Here is a 17,774-nt window from a genome sequence, read left to right as displayed (position 1 = left end):
GAAGATGAAGAATGGCATTGTGTTTCTGCTTGGGATCATCCTTCTCTAAAGCCACGTGATAGTACGGAGAGCCATGTTCTGCTGTTTAGGACGTCTAGGATCTGTAAAGTGCATCTGTGAGCCAGACTAACATCTTAAAATACAGCCAGAGATAAAGCAGCCTAAAAATAAAACAAAATAAAGATACTGCCACATTTGCTGATTGACTGTGGCCTACAGCAGAGAGATGTAATTTACCACGCTTGTCCCACAACTCAAAATGTGCTTTAGCGTGTCATTGTTAATTTAGTGTCTAGTAGATTCTGGTGTGCTGTTGTGTCACAAAACAGACGACGGCTTAAGCAAGCTATCGTCACAAATAGTTGAGCTACGATCGTAGTAACAGGTGTTCAAGTATCAAATGAATGTGTCAAAGTCCACATTATACCCAGTGTAATTACGAAAAAAACAGCCAAACAAGCCTTTGTAATGTGATCATTAAAATGACATTAAGCAATCAGCTACAACTGCAGCAACACAGATAAAACTTATCTCCTACTCAAGTCTGACACCGCCTCCGACTCCACCGGTACCCCTGAGTGATGGTAGCCCATAATTGGCACAAATAAAGACACATTTTCACAATAGAGATCCCTAATTAAAGCAGAGATCCAACAGAAATGTCTGGTGTGGAGGTACTGTCATGATGCAAAGTGCTGTAATGGCGCTGTTGCTGTCATTTTCATAGCTGAGTAATTGGTCACTGGTTGATCGCTCGTCACACTGTACTGTTCTTCATCTTTGAGCTATTCGGGGAGCAGTTGTGGCGGCAGGTGGTGAGACTGGGAGCGCTTTAAATCGCACAGGCTGGATATTGAGTTTTGAAAGCCAGAGGTCTCACCACCCTGTGAGGTAATCTTTGAGTAATTGCTATTGATCAAACAAACAGCAACAAAAAAAAACCTATCAACCATCCACAGATATTTAGGTAATTTTGTCCTGCAGAGCAGAAAAATTACTATGATTTCCTTTTAATGAAGCAAATCCTAATTTCTGATCGCAGATTGTAATAATTTATTGTGCTGCACGCCCATGCCAATCCTCTGCCGTGGCCAGAACAAATGTAAGTCTAATGAGTGAGAGTTTCTCCTTCGCAGCATATAGCAGAAGTTAAGGACATGACCAATGCGCTTGCTCAGCGAGAAACCTCGTACTTGTGGGCCTCCGTGACCCCGCTGCTGACACTTGACATCCCCCTTGACTCAGCACTGACAGCAGCCTACTGTACTGCACAAATGCATCACTCTGACTCACAGCTTGTCAAAGTGCAGCACTGCATCTATTCTCACTGCCATCCCTGTATTCACTCTCTGCAAAGCAGCATCTGTATTCCGTTGGTATATTTTCCAGTGATCCGTTCGAAGGCAAAAATATGTGACACTGGTGCAGCTGAGGTCACAGTAATGACATGTGCACTCTGTGGTGCTTTCTTGCCTAGAAAGTAAGATGCTGTGGTTTGCCATGCTTGCAGGAGTACATTATCTGCCCCGGGCGGCCCAGGGATATTGCAGGCTTTATTTTTAGCGCTGTTTTGGAGCTCAGCGATGTGTATAAATCAACATTAGGCCTGTCGGGTCCCAGTAATGACAACGTTGACTAAGGCTGACCAGTCATCCGATTGGTGCATGGCACTCTTCTTTGTAAACTGCTAAGGATGGCAGAAAAAGGAAAAGAGTCCACAGAGAGGAGGAACAAAGGCAGAGCAAGGAAAATACAGAGCAGACCATGGAGAGTGAATGAAAGACAGATGAGGTAGAGGAAGATGAGAGGAGAAAAGAGGCATCTCAGCATTTCTGCTTGTGCCAAATCGTTACAGTATATGTGCACCCTGTACGTACGAACGGACAGACAGAAGAATGAGTCTGCTCATTGAAATTCTGTCCACTGCGCTTCACAGGCCCTTAATAGGCAGCCTCGGGGGTGGAGAGGTAGGCCTACAGTAGAGTAGCGCAGATTGGGCTGTGGATGACTCACGCTGCTATCCTCCAGTGAATATCTCAGCATCATGACTTTGCTCAGCACAGTTGCAAAGTTTGGATTGGAGGGCTTAGGTGCTTTTTGGAGAAAGGGAGAGCACGCCACACGGTGTTTCATCCCTCTGACGCCTTGTGATAATGACCAGCGTGTCACCGCGCACTCACTCAGCATCTATCACGTCTGCTTTTACAGTTCGTCTTTAAGTCGACACTCCTATCCAGCATTAAGAACAATGCATAAAAAGAGTGGATTAAGTCAACAACGATAGATCACCATAATTGCCTGTCCCTTCTTTATTTAAAATAAATGGAGATTGTAACAACGAGAAGATGATAGAATTGTGTTTGATGCAGGCACTTTCACAATTTCTCTTAGCAACAAAATATTTTTGTCATGTAGCCTTTGAAGATAAAATTACCAAACAATCCGCTGTGCAACATCACAGCACAGAGCGTATTAACAGAGCGTGAAGCCTTGTACCTTAAAATGCTTTTCCAGCTGTAAATCCATGGTCTTAAAAGAAAATTTTGACGAGATACATCCATGGTGTCAATATATCACATGTGACTATCCTGGCTTGCTTTCAGCAGCTTGATGTGACCAACTGCAGAGAAGTACAACTGAAATAAGCCATCAGGCTTTACGCTGTTTTTATTCTCAGCTTCACTGTATTTTAATCATCAAATAAGCTAAAAATCGGTCTGCGTTGCATCACTTGGACTTTTCCTGGAAAAAAAGATACACTCGTGAGTGTTTGAGAAACTCTACTGTGTCATAAGGAACTTTTTTAAAATTATGTATCCAGACAGACTAACACTAATACTCGCACATACTCCTGTCATACTCACAGTAGGTGATTTGAGGGAGGATGTCATCCTCTTTGTTAGCAAAATGGCCAAAATGCATCCCTCTCGCAGAGAGTGCAGGGGCAGAGGGGTTGTTTAGTTGAATATGTTGGTCGAGTCTGTCTGACTCATTGATCCTTTATCTGCGTTTTGCATGACTTCGACTCTCTGACCCCGACTGTGGCTCTGAAATATCAGTAGCCTAACTGCTGTGTATTGATGAATCCACGCCGCTGTCCGTGGTGCTGAACTAGCAGGCAGATTTCTAAGTGAGCCTTCCTCTCCCAGTCCTGCTCTTCTGTCAGTTTTTTCTTGGATATATTTAAAATTCTCTTAATTATGAACTGTAAATACTCAATTCTGACTGTTATAGCCGATAAACTCTATAGAGTAATACCACTTTATGATCGATGTGACAAGTAGCAACGTGTAGTCACAGAAGAGCGAGAGGATCATACACAGCTACCTGTAGGATTCCTATAACATTTCTATATTAATGATAATTTTAATAAGATTAAGACTTCCAGGATCATTCAGTAGCATCTGCTCTGCTGAACATACACACTCAGAATGAGCCACTTCCTTAACAAAATATTGTAGAGGAGACAGTTTTTACCACGGGGTTACTCTTAGTGTTTAGCCTTCCCTCCTGTTAAAAATGAGCTAATATAAAACTCTGTGGGTAATCTAAAATTAAAGAAACTGAATGAGGAGGGTGGGATTAGAGCTGCAATGATTAATCAGTGAGTCAAATTAAAGAAAATTATTCTGCAACTATGTTGATGATCGATTCACTGTTTAAGTGAGCTGAAATGCTAAAATTGGATGGTTCCAGATTCTCAGATGTGAGACTCTCTCAGAAATGAGACATTTGATGATGTCGTTTATGCGTCTGGATATTGGGAAGGACATTTTTCACCGTTTTCTCATGTTTTACAGACCAAAAGAATCAATCCAGAAAATAAATGGCAGATTAATGAATAGTATAAATGAATGAATAATATAAATAATACATAATAATCTGAAGACGCAGCCCCAGAAAACCCTGGGATTAAACTGCTCCACATGGAAAAAAATCAAATCAAATAAAAATCAATTAGCCATCTGTCAAAAATTCCCTGAAGGAATTATGTTCTTTGAATGGCTTACAGAGTTTTCCCGTCAAACGTGCTTCAGTCTGTCCCACCTGAACATCCCTCCTGCTTTCCTCCTCCTCCTCATGCTGCTTGCTTTTTTGAAAGCTGTGCAGAGACAAAGGCTCAGCGGAGTGTCGTGACCCTTTAATGCGGCCCATATTCACGGCCCTCGAGTCTCTGTCCACCACATGATTCATATCATATAAAAAAAAAACACCATGGCGTGTCAGTGTATGTCAACTTTTGTGACTGAGCAAAATGGTCGCTGAGTGTTTAGAGTGATCATCCCACATCAGAAACAACTCTGTTACATCATCCATTCGTCTGATTGAAGGGCTCTTTAGTGAAACCTCTCCCCTCCTCGCTGAGCTGATAACTGTGAGACCACACGTGAGTCCATGTATGAAAGACGTGTTTTCTCCTGAACCCGCTCCCCACGCTCCGCTCATTTCCACCCCTTGGATTGTCCATATTAATTAGCTGTGCTTGTTTAGGAGCTCATCTATATTTCAGAAGCTGGATTCATAATTCAAACAGGAACTCGAAAGATCAACTGAGCTGTTATTTTGCCGCGATTACACGATTGTCTCTCATGCTTTGGCTGGAGATGGAGAAGCACTGTGGCCGTCAAAGTCTGTCCTGTCAAGAGAGGGGAGGAAATGATGCAGTAAAACAATTGCTTATGACATGCTGCAGGGCTGCATTGTGGGCGACAGGTGATCGTTTGTAGCTTACTTTCAAGAGGAGCCTCTGTCAGTCACCTTGTCAAATACAAGTACAAAAGGTCAGTGGTCACTGTCAGGGATTCAGCTGGAGGCCATAGCTTGGATCTGCTACTGCCCAGTATGTGTGCATTGGGTCAAATAAATATCAGTTTTCTCTTGTCTGTGAATATGTGTGAAAACTTGTGTGTGTGTGTTCCGGCCTTGTAGTACAGCCTGCAGATGTTACAAGTGTGAATTTGGCTTTTCATCGATGCAGGAGGTGTGAGCCACGGGGGGAATGTTACTTTGACTGAGTCACACACTGCAGAAATCTTCCTCAACTTGTTTACCTCAGGATTTGTCTTAAAAACCACATTTATCCCTTATTTTAACTTAAAAAAAATTCATTTAACTTGGAAGGGCACTTGTTTTCACTGCAAATGAATTCATGCCTCTCCCGTCTGGACCAGAGCATGCAATTTTAATGCTGATGATTTGCCTTATAGGGAGGTATATCTTTTTATTTTAAATATAAAGCAAAGTTTTCAACAAGCACAATTGATGAAGCCTGTTGGCAGTGTTTGGATACGGAGTATTGTGGCATACTTGTTCCCAGCATTGTTCCGCTGGACCGTTGCAAAAAGAGTCTTTGAATTCCAGCGTCAAGCAGGATAAAGTGTGAGAACTGCCTCAAGATGTTTGCCTTTGTATTCGTAGCTGAAAACTATAAAATGCTCAGTGGCGTAATCTGAAGCATGTGAGAGATGCTGCTGTTGCCTTTCATGGAAAGGCAATAAAAAAATGTCTAAAGCTTAAACAGAGATAATAAATAAGGAGTCTTAAGAGGAGGGAGAGGAAGTGTGAGGTCAGTATTAGACCGACAGATGCATAAGGAGAAGCCCGGTTTGAACAAGTCAGGGAAAGAGATGGAGGGGAAATCTTTGTAATGCCTTTTTCTTCTGTATTATTTAGTGTTTCACCGTATAGAAAGGTGTAATAGGTAAGTGCACAGAAATACTGTCAGCAGGAATTAAACTTTATGGAAAAAAAACTTGAAAAGCTTGGACAGATTGTACCTACACAGCATGGACACGGCAGTTCTCTGTGCCTGTGGTGCATTTAAAACAACTTAAAGCACAAGTTAAAACAGTGCATTAAGGCCAGAAAACTTAGACAGCAGCGATGGAAGAAAAGACAAAGTGCTTCATTTACCAAAGGTCCTTAGCCACATTTTTCACTGAAGCGGAAGTCAAACAGCTACCTGGGAAAAATCCATATTAATGTCTCCAATACTGTATGATCAATTTCTTAAATTATCCGAGGCACACACGGAGCCCTCAGATATAATTTTCATTTTTTTCCACATCTTCTTAAATGATCCTCGGAATCAGGGATAACGTCAAAGATAATTCGTACCCCCACCGAGGAGATTATGGTTTAGTTTGTCTGTCTGTCAGCAGGGTATCTCAGGAACCTCGGAGCAGATTTCTGTTAAATTTTGGTGGACGGCCTCAGGCCAAGGAACAGATGATTAGATTTTGGGGGTGAGCTGGATCTAGGACTTCTTCAATTAGACAATTATCATTTTAGCTGTGACTATAAAACTAAAGGAGATAGAGGCTTGATTTCAAATCCAAAGGGTGTGTTTGCAGATTGACTGTCAAGCACCTTCTGTGTATAAATGAAGCTCTGAGAGTGAAGAAATTGTGTGAACAGAAAGGTAAGGAGTGTTTCTAAGTAACTCTCAGCCTGGTGGTGTGCTGCTTTTGTCTTAGGACCCACATTTTAGTCCAACAACTTCCCGATCTGTTTTCTTTTGGCCCTGTTTGTGTGAATGGGATTGTGTTTGGGGAAACAAGGGTAGAGAGAAAAGCAAGAACATTTCCTTTGGGCTGGAAGATTAGAAAAAAACCATGAACACTGAACTAGTTGGAGGTGTTTTAAGCCTTGTAGGTGTGGGTGACCAGAGCACGGCTGTAGGTCCAGCTCTTGTTCATGACTCATGTCCAGCTGTTTTTGACTCAAACTGCTCCAAATGACTCACTGGGTTGTACTGACATTTTGCCGCCCATTGTTTAGATATTCTATATTTTGGGAGCATTAAGCTACAGTTGTACTGTGTGTGCGTGTGTGCACAAAGCAAATATTGGCAAATGCTGTGGATGCAGGATCCATCTTTCATTGTGGTTTTAGCTTTTTTTTTTTTTTTTTTAAAGGTATAGTTCAACAGATCAACAGCACTCTCACATCTCAAAACCGTTAGCTTAGCTTAGCATAAAGACTAGAAACTGGGGAGGTTGTGTGCTGGGCTATGCTGCCTTTGGACTGAACCAGGCCAGCTGTTACCAGGCTAAGCTAAGCTAAACATTTCCTGGCTGTAGCTTCATATTTAAGTGACAGATACGATGGTGGCATTGATCTCCTCATCTAACTCTTGGTAAGAACGTGAACAAGCATATTCCTGAAAACGTCCAGCTCGTCTTTTGAAGCAGGTAATTTTCTACGCTGTTGTGTCAGTGCGTGCTGCTTTATTTATTCAGTGCTGTTGTTTTTGGTCCTGTCAGTGTGTTTACCTTCTTGGTGCATTTTTGTGAAAGTGCTCTGTAAATAAGGTGAATTTTATTTCCGGTGTTGTCCTGTATGGTTTCATTCTCACCGCTGTCTGAAGACCTCTTCCTAGCACACTGAAATGACACCTGACACTGATGTTATGAGGACTGACCTGTGTCACAGCACCAAAGCCCTACGACCGTTGATCCTAACTGACCTTCTCTTCCCTCCCTCTCTCTCCTCTTCCTCCCCCCACCTCGTCTCTCCTTCTTCTCTCCTGTCCAGATGCAAGGTGTGCCGTCCCCCCCTCCTATCATCATCACCATCATCGCACCCACGCCCACTCCTTCCACGCTCCCTCCTACGACCGTCCCGTTCACGAACGTCCCTCCTACGACCGTCCCTCCTTCGACCGTCCCATCTACGACCGCCCCTCCTTCGACCGTCCCTCCTTCGACCGTCCCTCCTTCGACCGTCCCTCCTACAACCGCCCCTCGCACGAGCGCCCCATCTACGACCGACCCTCACACGACCGTCCACCCCACGACCACTGGAACCCCAATCTACGCGTGAGCTCCGGAAAACAGCTCTACATGTTGGACCAGGAAGAGGTAATGTTCTCCACACACCAGGAATACACTGATACTGTTTTTTCACAGCCGGGACCCCAGTTGAAAAATTGAATTGAATGACACTACCCTGGACATTGAACACACTCCATGTAGGTGATGCCAAGGGTATTTCAGTTCTTATGCTTAAATATTCATTGTTTGTGGCCATTCAAGGTCTGCCTGTCATGCTCAAAGTCAAAGTCAAAACTTGTCTCAAGTCAAGTCAGTTCTCTAGGGAGACAAGTCTCAGTTAAGCCAGTCCAACAAGTCAGATCCTCATTTTTGTGACTTAAACTTGCATTAATTGGCCACCTGAGGGCAGCACAGGTAAATTCCTCTGACCCAAATAAAGGCTTCACAACTTTTATCATAGAAATGTGTCAAAAGGAAATCTAAAATATATAATAAATAACCTTTTCCCTTCTCCTGTGATGCATGGAAGGTATTACATACCCAAAGCACACCCTTTAAATCATATTATACAGTATATTCTTACATATGGCACGTAATACACTGAATTATGGTACATTCACGTCTCACATTGAAGTAGGATTAAGAGTCTTGTTTTAAGTAAAAGCAATGTAGCTAAAGTCACTTTAAGCTGTATAACATGTATGAAAGGTGCTATAGAAATAATAATAATAATATAAATAATATGTAAGCATTACTTTGGCATGTTGTCACTGTCATTTGGATTCACATTTCTGGTCACCTGGCAAATTTAAGTGCAATATTCCCTTTTCTTAAAGCTCTGTTTTGGTCTCCACCAACTGTTGAGGGAAACATCTGGCCCTGAGGCCCTTCAGTGCTCCATAGTTTTAACTAAGCCTCAAATATAAGGCAAAATCTGAGTCTTAGCTAGTGGAAATGTCGGCTTTTGCTCATGAATATGAAGCAATAATTTAATCCTAAATGTACTATGAAAACATTTTAAGATGAATCTGATTGAGATTCTGTTAAAAGCTGTCCTAACCAAACTCTAGTTGGGAAGAGGTCCTGTATTGATCAGTATGCGAGGTGTAATCCTACTCTGATGTGTGAACGTAACATAGGCACGCATACATATCACAGTGAATAGTCCCTCATGTATTTCTGGGTAAAGGTAGGTTGACGGAGCTCTCAGCATGGCCTGTTATAGAATAGTCTTTGTGCTACAAAAATGACCCATCTTATGAGCTAACATCTGTTTAAAAGGAGGTCAGAGGAAGAATGTATCCTGGATCGCCGTCGCTTCAGGATTACTGTTGGGGGTTCAGTTTCAAGGGCAGTTGTTCATTCTTGCGTAAACATCTGTGGCTCGGTAATCCTCTGCATTTTTTCACTCAGTCAAAAGCGAGTAACCAGTAACCTCGAAGAAAAAAACACCCTTGAACTGTGGGACATCTGTGATGTTGAGTTATTTTGGTATGAGAAGTTGTAAATCACTGTTTTTGGTGCTCTCTCTCAGCCTGCCTGACTGACTGTACATACATCTGGGTCAACTGGTGTCTTACATTTTCTTGCTTAAACTTGGTTTTACATGCAGGTGAAAAGACCCCCCTCTGTGTCCCCTCTGTGTCCCGTCTGTGTCCCCTCTGTGTCCCCTTTGTGTCCCCTTTGTGCCTCTTGTGGTCGTAGTGCATTGTGCTGTATTTGAACTACTGTTGGTAGAGAAAATGAGAAATCCTGACACCATATTTCTGTCAGTACCATGGAATTATTTTAATGTGATGGCATGTTATCTACATTTCTGTTTAGCTGGGCAGACCCTGTACGGATTAAGTCCAATCTTAGCCACAAATTGGTTGCCCCTGACTAATTCAGGCTCAATTTCTGCCAAATCGGTTGGCGTTCAGTGCACAGTCTGAGGGAGTCACAACACCTGATTAACTGCATGAACAATCAACACTCGGCCTCATGGCTGAACAGATTTCTGGCACGTCGGAAATTTTGTGGCGTGAGCATCAAACCTGGAGGCTTTAGGGCACATTCAAAATGGAAGTGTGAGTAACACAATGTACAAGATAAATGAAAGCGCACAATGTCGGCCTTTATACAGGCACCCTGTATGAACGCAATGCAAACTCAGGATTGTAAAGTATATCAAATAATTCCTTAAAGGAAAAGGCTGGTAAAGGTCTATCTTTTAATTATTGTCAACACCAACTTTATTCTTTTTTGGTGTAAAAGCAGATTTTTTTTAATTTCCAGTGACCTGACTTAGTTTTGAACAGACTTTGTTGGCATTGTCTACCAGAACCCATATGACCCCAGTCTTAGTAGCAGAGTATAGAGCATCTCCAATCACTGCAAGTGTGTTGCTTCTGTCTTTTATAATGCAGTGCAGTTAGTTTTAATGAGAACAATATTCTTTTTCAGCCTGTATTTATCGTAAGGAGTGAGTTAGCAGGAGTTCTGTGTTTCAGCTCTGTTTCAGCTGTTTTAACACAGTCACAGCTGTGCAGCTTCACAGTGAAACCTTGACTTTCTGCTGTTAAACCAGCAGAATATAATGGTTGGAGAATGAGAGAGACCTGTTTCTCAATTATTTTTATTTCTGTGTTCCCCCAGTTGATTTGCAGTTTACATAAAATGTATGTAACTGTATGTCAGTCTTGATGAACCTGACTGTTTTAGTTCCTAACTTGAACCTGCTGCTGGTTGTGAGTAATTCTCCTCTGGCTCTGCAGGCCAGGAGAGGGTACTGTTCTTCAACTTTTCTACCTCTGCTTTGCCACAAAACTGCTTCTAGTCACAATATTACACATTTTAAGCCAATACTGCTGATTCATAACACCACTTCTGACACCACCATGAATGGACCGCAGCCATGTAAAATCCATAGGTCACATCCCCCAAACTTAACAAGGCTTTTTTAGGCCATTTTTACACTGATATACTTTTTAATCTGCTTTAAAGTCCTAAACTCTGACTCATCGGCACTTTATAGCAGTACACTGGCGTAGCTGTAAGTCCGGCTATATGGTGATACAGTCATTCTGGTGTTTCAACGCTATCTTTTATCTTTGTTTTATTGTATTTTACTGTTATCTGCCACGCTGTTTGATAGATTTTATGTACTCTGTGTATTTTACAGTATGTTTTTGTTGCATGCCGTTTGATTTAAGCCCTGCACTAGGCACATTCCTATGTTCAGCCATGTTGGCGAGTCAATAAAGTGATGAATCTTTATGTGGCCAGTCAAAGCGTACTGGTGGCGACTTCACTGCAGTGTGTGTGCACGCCTGCCAATAGCATTTCATCTTGTCATCACTCAGAGGAATAGAGCGCGCTGTGATCCCGATAAGAGACCTGCTCTGCTCCGGAGGGATTGAATGGAGAGCCCAGTTCAATTAATCAGAGCCCTATCCCTGTCTAATTGTGCCAATAAGGCAGCAGCTGTGAATGGGTCGGAGGCAGGACTGACGTGCTGATGGCCGTCACCTCAGCGGCAGAGAGAGGCGTTAAATATTCATGCTTGTCAATCACTTCATGCCGAGCGCGTCTCTCTCTCTCTCTCTCTCTCTCTCTCTTCCCATCTTTTTTTTTTGTGCACACATACACACGCCCACCCTTCAATTTATTTATTTCAGATGGCTTCAGTGGCGAGGCAAAAAAGCAATCATACTGTACGCCGCCACAGCGTAGATATGGAGGCTCAGTGGAGGACCTCGCTCTTTTCCCTCACTGGTGTTGCTGCTTCCTGCACATTTTGATATCAGCTGATCTTAAATACACACCTTTCACCTCTCCGATTCTCTGTTTGCTTATATGCTTGGCTTCTGAGGCTCAGCATCACCTGTCCAATCCCTCTTGTATCTCTGCCTCCTCCCGGCTCAAGCCTGGTTTTAAAGCCCTCCATCGATCCATCACTCTTACCTTTTCTCCTGTTCTCTCCCCCTGTTGCCTCCTATCACTCTCCTCTTTTTAATCCGTCTGTTGTTCCATCTCTTTTCTCTCTCCTCCCACCCTGCCCACTCTCTGCCCTCCCTCCCTCCCTCCCTCCTTCTGTCTCCATATTCATTGCTACTACACTTCCTCTTTCTTACCCCCTCCCATCTCTCTGTCGCACTCCTCTCTGCCCTCATCCTTTTACCTCACTCTCTCCTCCTCCTCCCTCCCTCTCTCTGGGATGACTGGCAGGAGTCTCTGGCTCTCCCACAGGCCACCTGTCTCTGTCCTCCTCACGGCTCCATTCACTTGCTTTTTTTTAATGTTTTATGAATGATGGCCATCAGACAGACGCAGGAGAGACGTCCTCCCGGAGAGCCGAGGTGTCACTTCGGGGAACAAGACTCCTCTGTTGTGTCTGAAATGTGTCACTATGGAAATGTGTGTTAATCGCGCGCCTGTGTAGCTCTTGACTCCCGGTGTGTTGGGTTCATTGAACTGTTTCCTAGTGATGGAGTGGAGGCACTTCATAGGGCTAGAATGGGATTACACCATCACCGACTTGTCAACACCCCTGGCTCATTTCACTTGCCAAGGATAATAGATATGCCGACAAGATGTGTTGTCTGACTGGCATGTTTTGACAATGTGCATCCAGGGCAAAATACCTCTGAAAGCTCAAAAACCGCCTGTGAAATTAAAAATGACGAGGCAAAACATGCCAACTCTAATTACAGTACCCTCTTGTGCTATTTTTCCTTTTTTGTTCTTGAATTGTCATTGCACTCTTACAAGTGAATGTGACTTCTACACTGTCTCCCTTGAGCGTCTGCGCATGATTGGTGGAGAGTCTTTCCAGTGCAGTCTAAGCAAGAAAAATAGAAACATGTTGCTTGGAAAACAAGCGAGCAGGCAGCCCGAAGCAGCAGAAAATGTCACTTAGTGTTACTCTGTCTGTGTGATCACATATTAGGGTTAGAAGGAAAATATTTTTGTGGTACAAATGGATGCAGTCCAGCAGCTGAAAAATTACCGTAAAGTTGAGTCAACGCGTCTGTGAAGCAGTCACAACGGAGATTTAACACTGTAGGCTTCATTTTGCAGGGATCATGCATGAGGTTGCATGTATTATGTTCTGCAGCAGTGTTATTTTGTTTTTTGCCCCCTTAGTTCTACAAATGTTTCACCATTTCCTGCGTCGTTGCATGTTTACATTTAGTAAACTTTGTGTGAATTAGAGCTGAAATACTTGAGTTGATTAATCGATTGACTGATGAAATTACTATATGCATTATTCACTATTTTCTGACATTTTATTGACCAAACGGTTACTTTATTGATAAAATAATTGGTAGATTAATAGATAATGAAAGTAACTGTCAGTTGTAACCATAGTTGTGACTGTTGTGTGTGAGCAGAAGTGCACTAATGCCCTCAAGAGGATTTAAATGTGATGACGGGATCATTTTTCACTTATTTTGACATCTAACACTTTTAAAGACATTTGCAGTAGTTTGAGAAGTGGAATTTGCTAACAGAGCTGGCTGGTTGTAGACCCCCTCGCTAACTGGCTCACTTCAGAAAATCTGGCTAGAGAAAAAAATCAATGTAGGCAACGATGAGCATAAGTAGTAATTTTTCTGGACCTGATATTTCTTTGCCGTTCATAATCTGTGAGGATTCGTTCTCCTCTCTCTCTCCAGGCTGCTCTGCCTCTTTCCGTCCTGTAGGGGGAGCTACAGGGCCGGCAGTGATGGCTGCCTGCCATGCTCTCCCCCTCCTCTTCTCATCTCACATTAATCTGAGGTGACAGAGGTTCATATACCACGGCCACGCACCAGTGCTCTGTCCCCCAAGTCATGTGTCCTGGCTGCGCTTCCCCAACTGTGCCAGTGTTACGCAAGAAAAACTGACAGGGGGCACACGCCTTGTTTAGCCTGCAAGAGCTGGGAAATATATGCATAACACTCTGAGAAGTGAATGTAGTTCTCTAGCAATTTAAAATTCATAGGATTGTTGAGTACATTTTCCTCTTTGGTAAAAGCATGTCTTCCTTTGCATGTTGGTGGTCCCATTTGCAGCTAGGATAGTGAATTTCACTCAAGCATGAGCCGGTCTGCAAACAAGCTGCGGCACCTCGGTGGCTTTAGCCTGTAGCTACTGTTGTCACAGTGCATGAAGAGGTGGATAGTATGTTTGCTTATGACCCTGGAGAACACGATTCAGGTGGCTGTCGCGTGGGAGTCGGATGGATTAATTATGTAATGAACGTAGGTGGGCAGTGAGTCTCAGAAGAGAAAGGTTGACTGTTTTAGTAAGATGGCTGACCCGAACCCCTGCAGCAATGCTAACAAAAAAAGTCTTGGTATTTCAGTAACTATTACATGCCATTTAAATAAAAATTGTCACTCACTCAGAAGTAAAACACTTTTCAAAAGGTCATCCTGTGCATACAAGGGTTTAAATGGCTTTTATCTCAGCCTTTTGATTAATTCGCCTATCCCAGTGGATAGTGTACAGTTTTTTTTCCTCCATTCCTTGGAGGCACCTAGAAGAAGAGGGAAACTGGGCCTAATTTGTCTCCTGCCAGCTTACCAGGAGCAACTGCCAGATCTCGATGACCTTAAAAGCAATCCTCTGCCATTTATCAGTTTTATTAAGAAGAATTGCACTTGGCCAGGTCTGTCTCTGTGGGACGTGGACACTTATGTGTCGTTTGAACTTCTCCTATGCACTTAACGTCTGCAGCACACGCAATAAACCAACTCAGCATTTACATTCGAGCTTTATGGAATTATTTGCATCTTATATTTCATAGAGCCTAAATACCATACTTTGGGTTCCGGTATCACATTGATTGTTATCCACCTGCTTTATTAATGTGGGTCTTCTTCATGTTCTCGAGAGCTCTTAAACATTAAGCTTGATACAGCCCTTTCAAACATGATCCTCTGTCCCCTAAGGAAGGATATCACATCATCAGGACAATAAAAACAAAGAAAACAACAAAAGCAGACAGGATTGTGACAGGGCCCTGGCAGCATGCAGATTTGAGTATGTTTACACATCATTTAAGGACCGCATAGTTCTGTCTGTGTCAGATTTCATCGTACCATAGCCCCCTACCTCAGTTTATCCCACCTACATCTACATCACAATATACATTACACTGAAAATCATGGTCCCCAGTGGTTTCCAACACGTCCTCATAAATGACTGAATAGTCTAAAGTCGACCTATATATGACGTTTTTCTGTTTTGTTTTTAGACATGTAAATAACACAAATGGTCACCTCGCTGGTTCTGCATGAGAAAGGCCAAAAATGGTCAAAATGTCAGTCCTTTTAGCCTGTTAAAAGTGTGTGTGTGTGTGTGTGTGTGTGTGTGTGTGTGTGTGTGTGTGTGTGTCTGTGTCTGTGTGTGTGTCTGTGTCTGTGTGTCTGTGTGTGTAATAGCATCATTGTGTGTTTTAAACACTCTGGCCAGTGCCTGAGGTCAGGAGGAGGAGGAACATCTGTCCGTGAAAGAACGTTACTGTTGGTCTGAAGGACAAATTGCGCTTTTGGCCACATAACCGTGTATCATAATGCATGGGACTGTGTGTGTGCGCGTGTGTGTATGTGTGTGTGTGCATGTGTGCATACTCAGGTGAAATTTCTGTCTGTATTTGTGAAGGTGCATGGCCAAATTTTTGTTATTGCCTGCCTGCCTGCGTGTGTGTGTGTGTGTGTTTGTTTGTGTGTGCCCATGTATTACTCACATTGTGGGGACATAAATCTGTTTACACGGTCACATTGTGAGGACTGGCCTTACTTGTGGGGACAAAATGCAGGTCCCCACAATGTAAATCATTAAATTCTAGGGTGAAGGCTGGGGTTAAGGTTAGGATAAGGGTTAGGGTTAGGTGAGTAGTGGTTATGGTTATGGTAAGGGTAAGTCTCCAGGAAATGTCCCCACAAGTGATGAAAACCTGACTTTGACTTGTGTGCGTGCGTGCGTGTGTGTGTGTGCATGTGTGTTTGAGCCAGAGTTTGACAGCCAGCACTGTTTGATTGCTGCCCCATTAAGAAATAATAGATTGCACAGTTTTCACACATTACACACTCTATTTTTTGCAGTCTTACACACAAACACAGGCACACACTCCACTAACACAAACCTCCTCCCTCTCTGTCTCACACACACACACACACACACACACACACACACACACACACACACACACACACACACACACACACACACACACACACACACACATCCATACACGGCGTCCCACCATATTCCCCTGCTCCTCACAGCTGGGCCTGAGGAAGCAGTAGTGACATATGGGCAAGCCAGCCTGCAGCATCGCTCAACTCAACCTGCCAAGCTGAGCAAAAACACCCTCCTCCCTCTTCAGATCAATGGCACTCCCCTCCCTCTCCCTTCCTTCCTCTACCACCATCCCTTTCTCCTCGCCCTCCTGGTCCAACGCCACCATCCCACTATCTGCTCCTAGCTCTCCATGCCCGGACTGGCTTCTGCCTCGCACAGCGGGGCACAGTTGTTTGTTTCTGACTGAAATTTGAGGAGCATGTTCATTTTTAATTTCCCGATTCTTAAAATTAGAATCAGAAATGGATCGATGTCAACCCTGCCTGTTACAGCAGTCGTCATGGATGCTTAAATCATTCAGGCACACAATTTAAAATTCAGATTGGATGAAATCGATCGCTGCACCACTAGTGTCAGCGGAGCGCAAACATGGCCCAGAACCTTAAATGAGACGTCCAGCTGCAGATTTTGTTACACCTGCATTCATTCGGGTGTAACCGCTCATCTTCAGGTTTCACTAGTTAGAGAATTGAGACAATGCTTTTTCCCGATACAAGGAAAGAGCTGCACACGTAACATGTGCGACACCATGTCAGATACACCAGTCAGCCGAGCTGCAGCATCTGGGGATAATGGTGGAATTCAGTGAAATGCTACTGGAACTCCATGGATGCACGATTAGGATAAACATTGTGAAGGACAGTAACAGCTTTTTCCGCCTTGCTGAGAGTCTGGTCCATCTGGTCTGTTTGCCCATCCAACATTTGGTCCAGAACAAGATATCTTTCCAAATACTGGTCACACCTGGTATGGATATTTTTGGTTCCCAGAGAATCATTCCGGTTTTAGTAACCCCTTGACCGTTTCTCAAACACTGTCCAACACGTCAGTCCATCTGAAAGAATCATGAAAGTGATATTTTCTGATCATCATTAGAATTTTATAAGATGTTCACAGCCCTCTGAAGATTGCTATTTCTTTAAATCACTGTTGTTTCGACCAAGTGTTGGACAAAACAAGCTCAGGTTTCACCTTAAAACAGTCACAAATGTATTGTTATTGCACAAAAACGACGTGCATTCAGAACTGCAAAGGAAACACATATTAACAATCAGCTACAAATAGATTATACAGTGACAGTTCACACCATCACATGTTTAGTTTGGATAAAATATCCGTACATTGAGTCAAAACATCCACTTGTCTTGGCTGTTATTAGTATTAACCCATTATTGTGTTGGGGAGGGAGGGAGTTTTCATACTAGTTAGACCCACAGGCACCAGAAATATCCAAATCTCATGGGCCACAGAATTTGCTGATTATATTCATGCTTTCACAGGGAACCATTTGGATTCTAATGACGCCACTCTGGTGATGAGCTTTACATTGTTAGCCACCACTGGTAAGGCTCCACATGCGTCAGTATGCCCCCCCCCCCCCCCCCACACGTTTCCAGAATTGGAAGAGAGGCGGGCCATATCCGCCAATTTTTCTCACTTTCAGAAAGAGAAAAATCCAACAAGTTCACCCACTTCACGCAGCGAGGGGCGAGCTGTGCGAACACGTCTCTCAAGCTTCCTTTTCACGCGACTGCTTCCGTCACTTTTCAGCACAAACAAGCGAAACAGCATGAATGTCTTTGAAGGCTGTCCCAAAGCATGTGTTGTTATCCCAGTTGTACCCTTCTTACCATGGAAGGCTTTTTACCCCACGATTGGCCATTT

At 43.3% G+C, this 17,774-nt stretch overlaps 1 protein-coding gene across 7 annotated transcripts in view; it reads left to right on the top strand.

The window, feature by feature from the left end:
* syngap1b (synaptic Ras GTPase activating protein 1b) overlaps positions 1-17,774 on the top strand; it is a 135,680-nt gene that overhangs the window by 27,234 nt on the left and 90,672 nt on the right. For all 7 annotated transcript variants that reach the window (XM_070967450.1, XM_070967445.1, XM_070967448.1 and 4 more), the window contains one exon: positions 7,537-7,862. In XM_070967450.1, the coding sequence (XP_070823551.1) occupies positions 7,537-7,862 (326 nt within the window). The remainder of the gene's footprint in view (positions 1-7,536; positions 7,863-17,774) is intronic.

This window comes from Chaetodon trifascialis, chromosome 7, assembly GCF_039877785.1.
Source record: "Chaetodon trifascialis isolate fChaTrf1 chromosome 7, fChaTrf1.hap1, whole genome shotgun sequence".
NCBI classification, from domain to species: domain Eukaryota; kingdom Metazoa; phylum Chordata; class Actinopteri; order Chaetodontiformes; family Chaetodontidae; genus Chaetodon; species Chaetodon trifascialis.
This window is presented reverse-complemented; position numbering and strand designations above follow the sequence as displayed.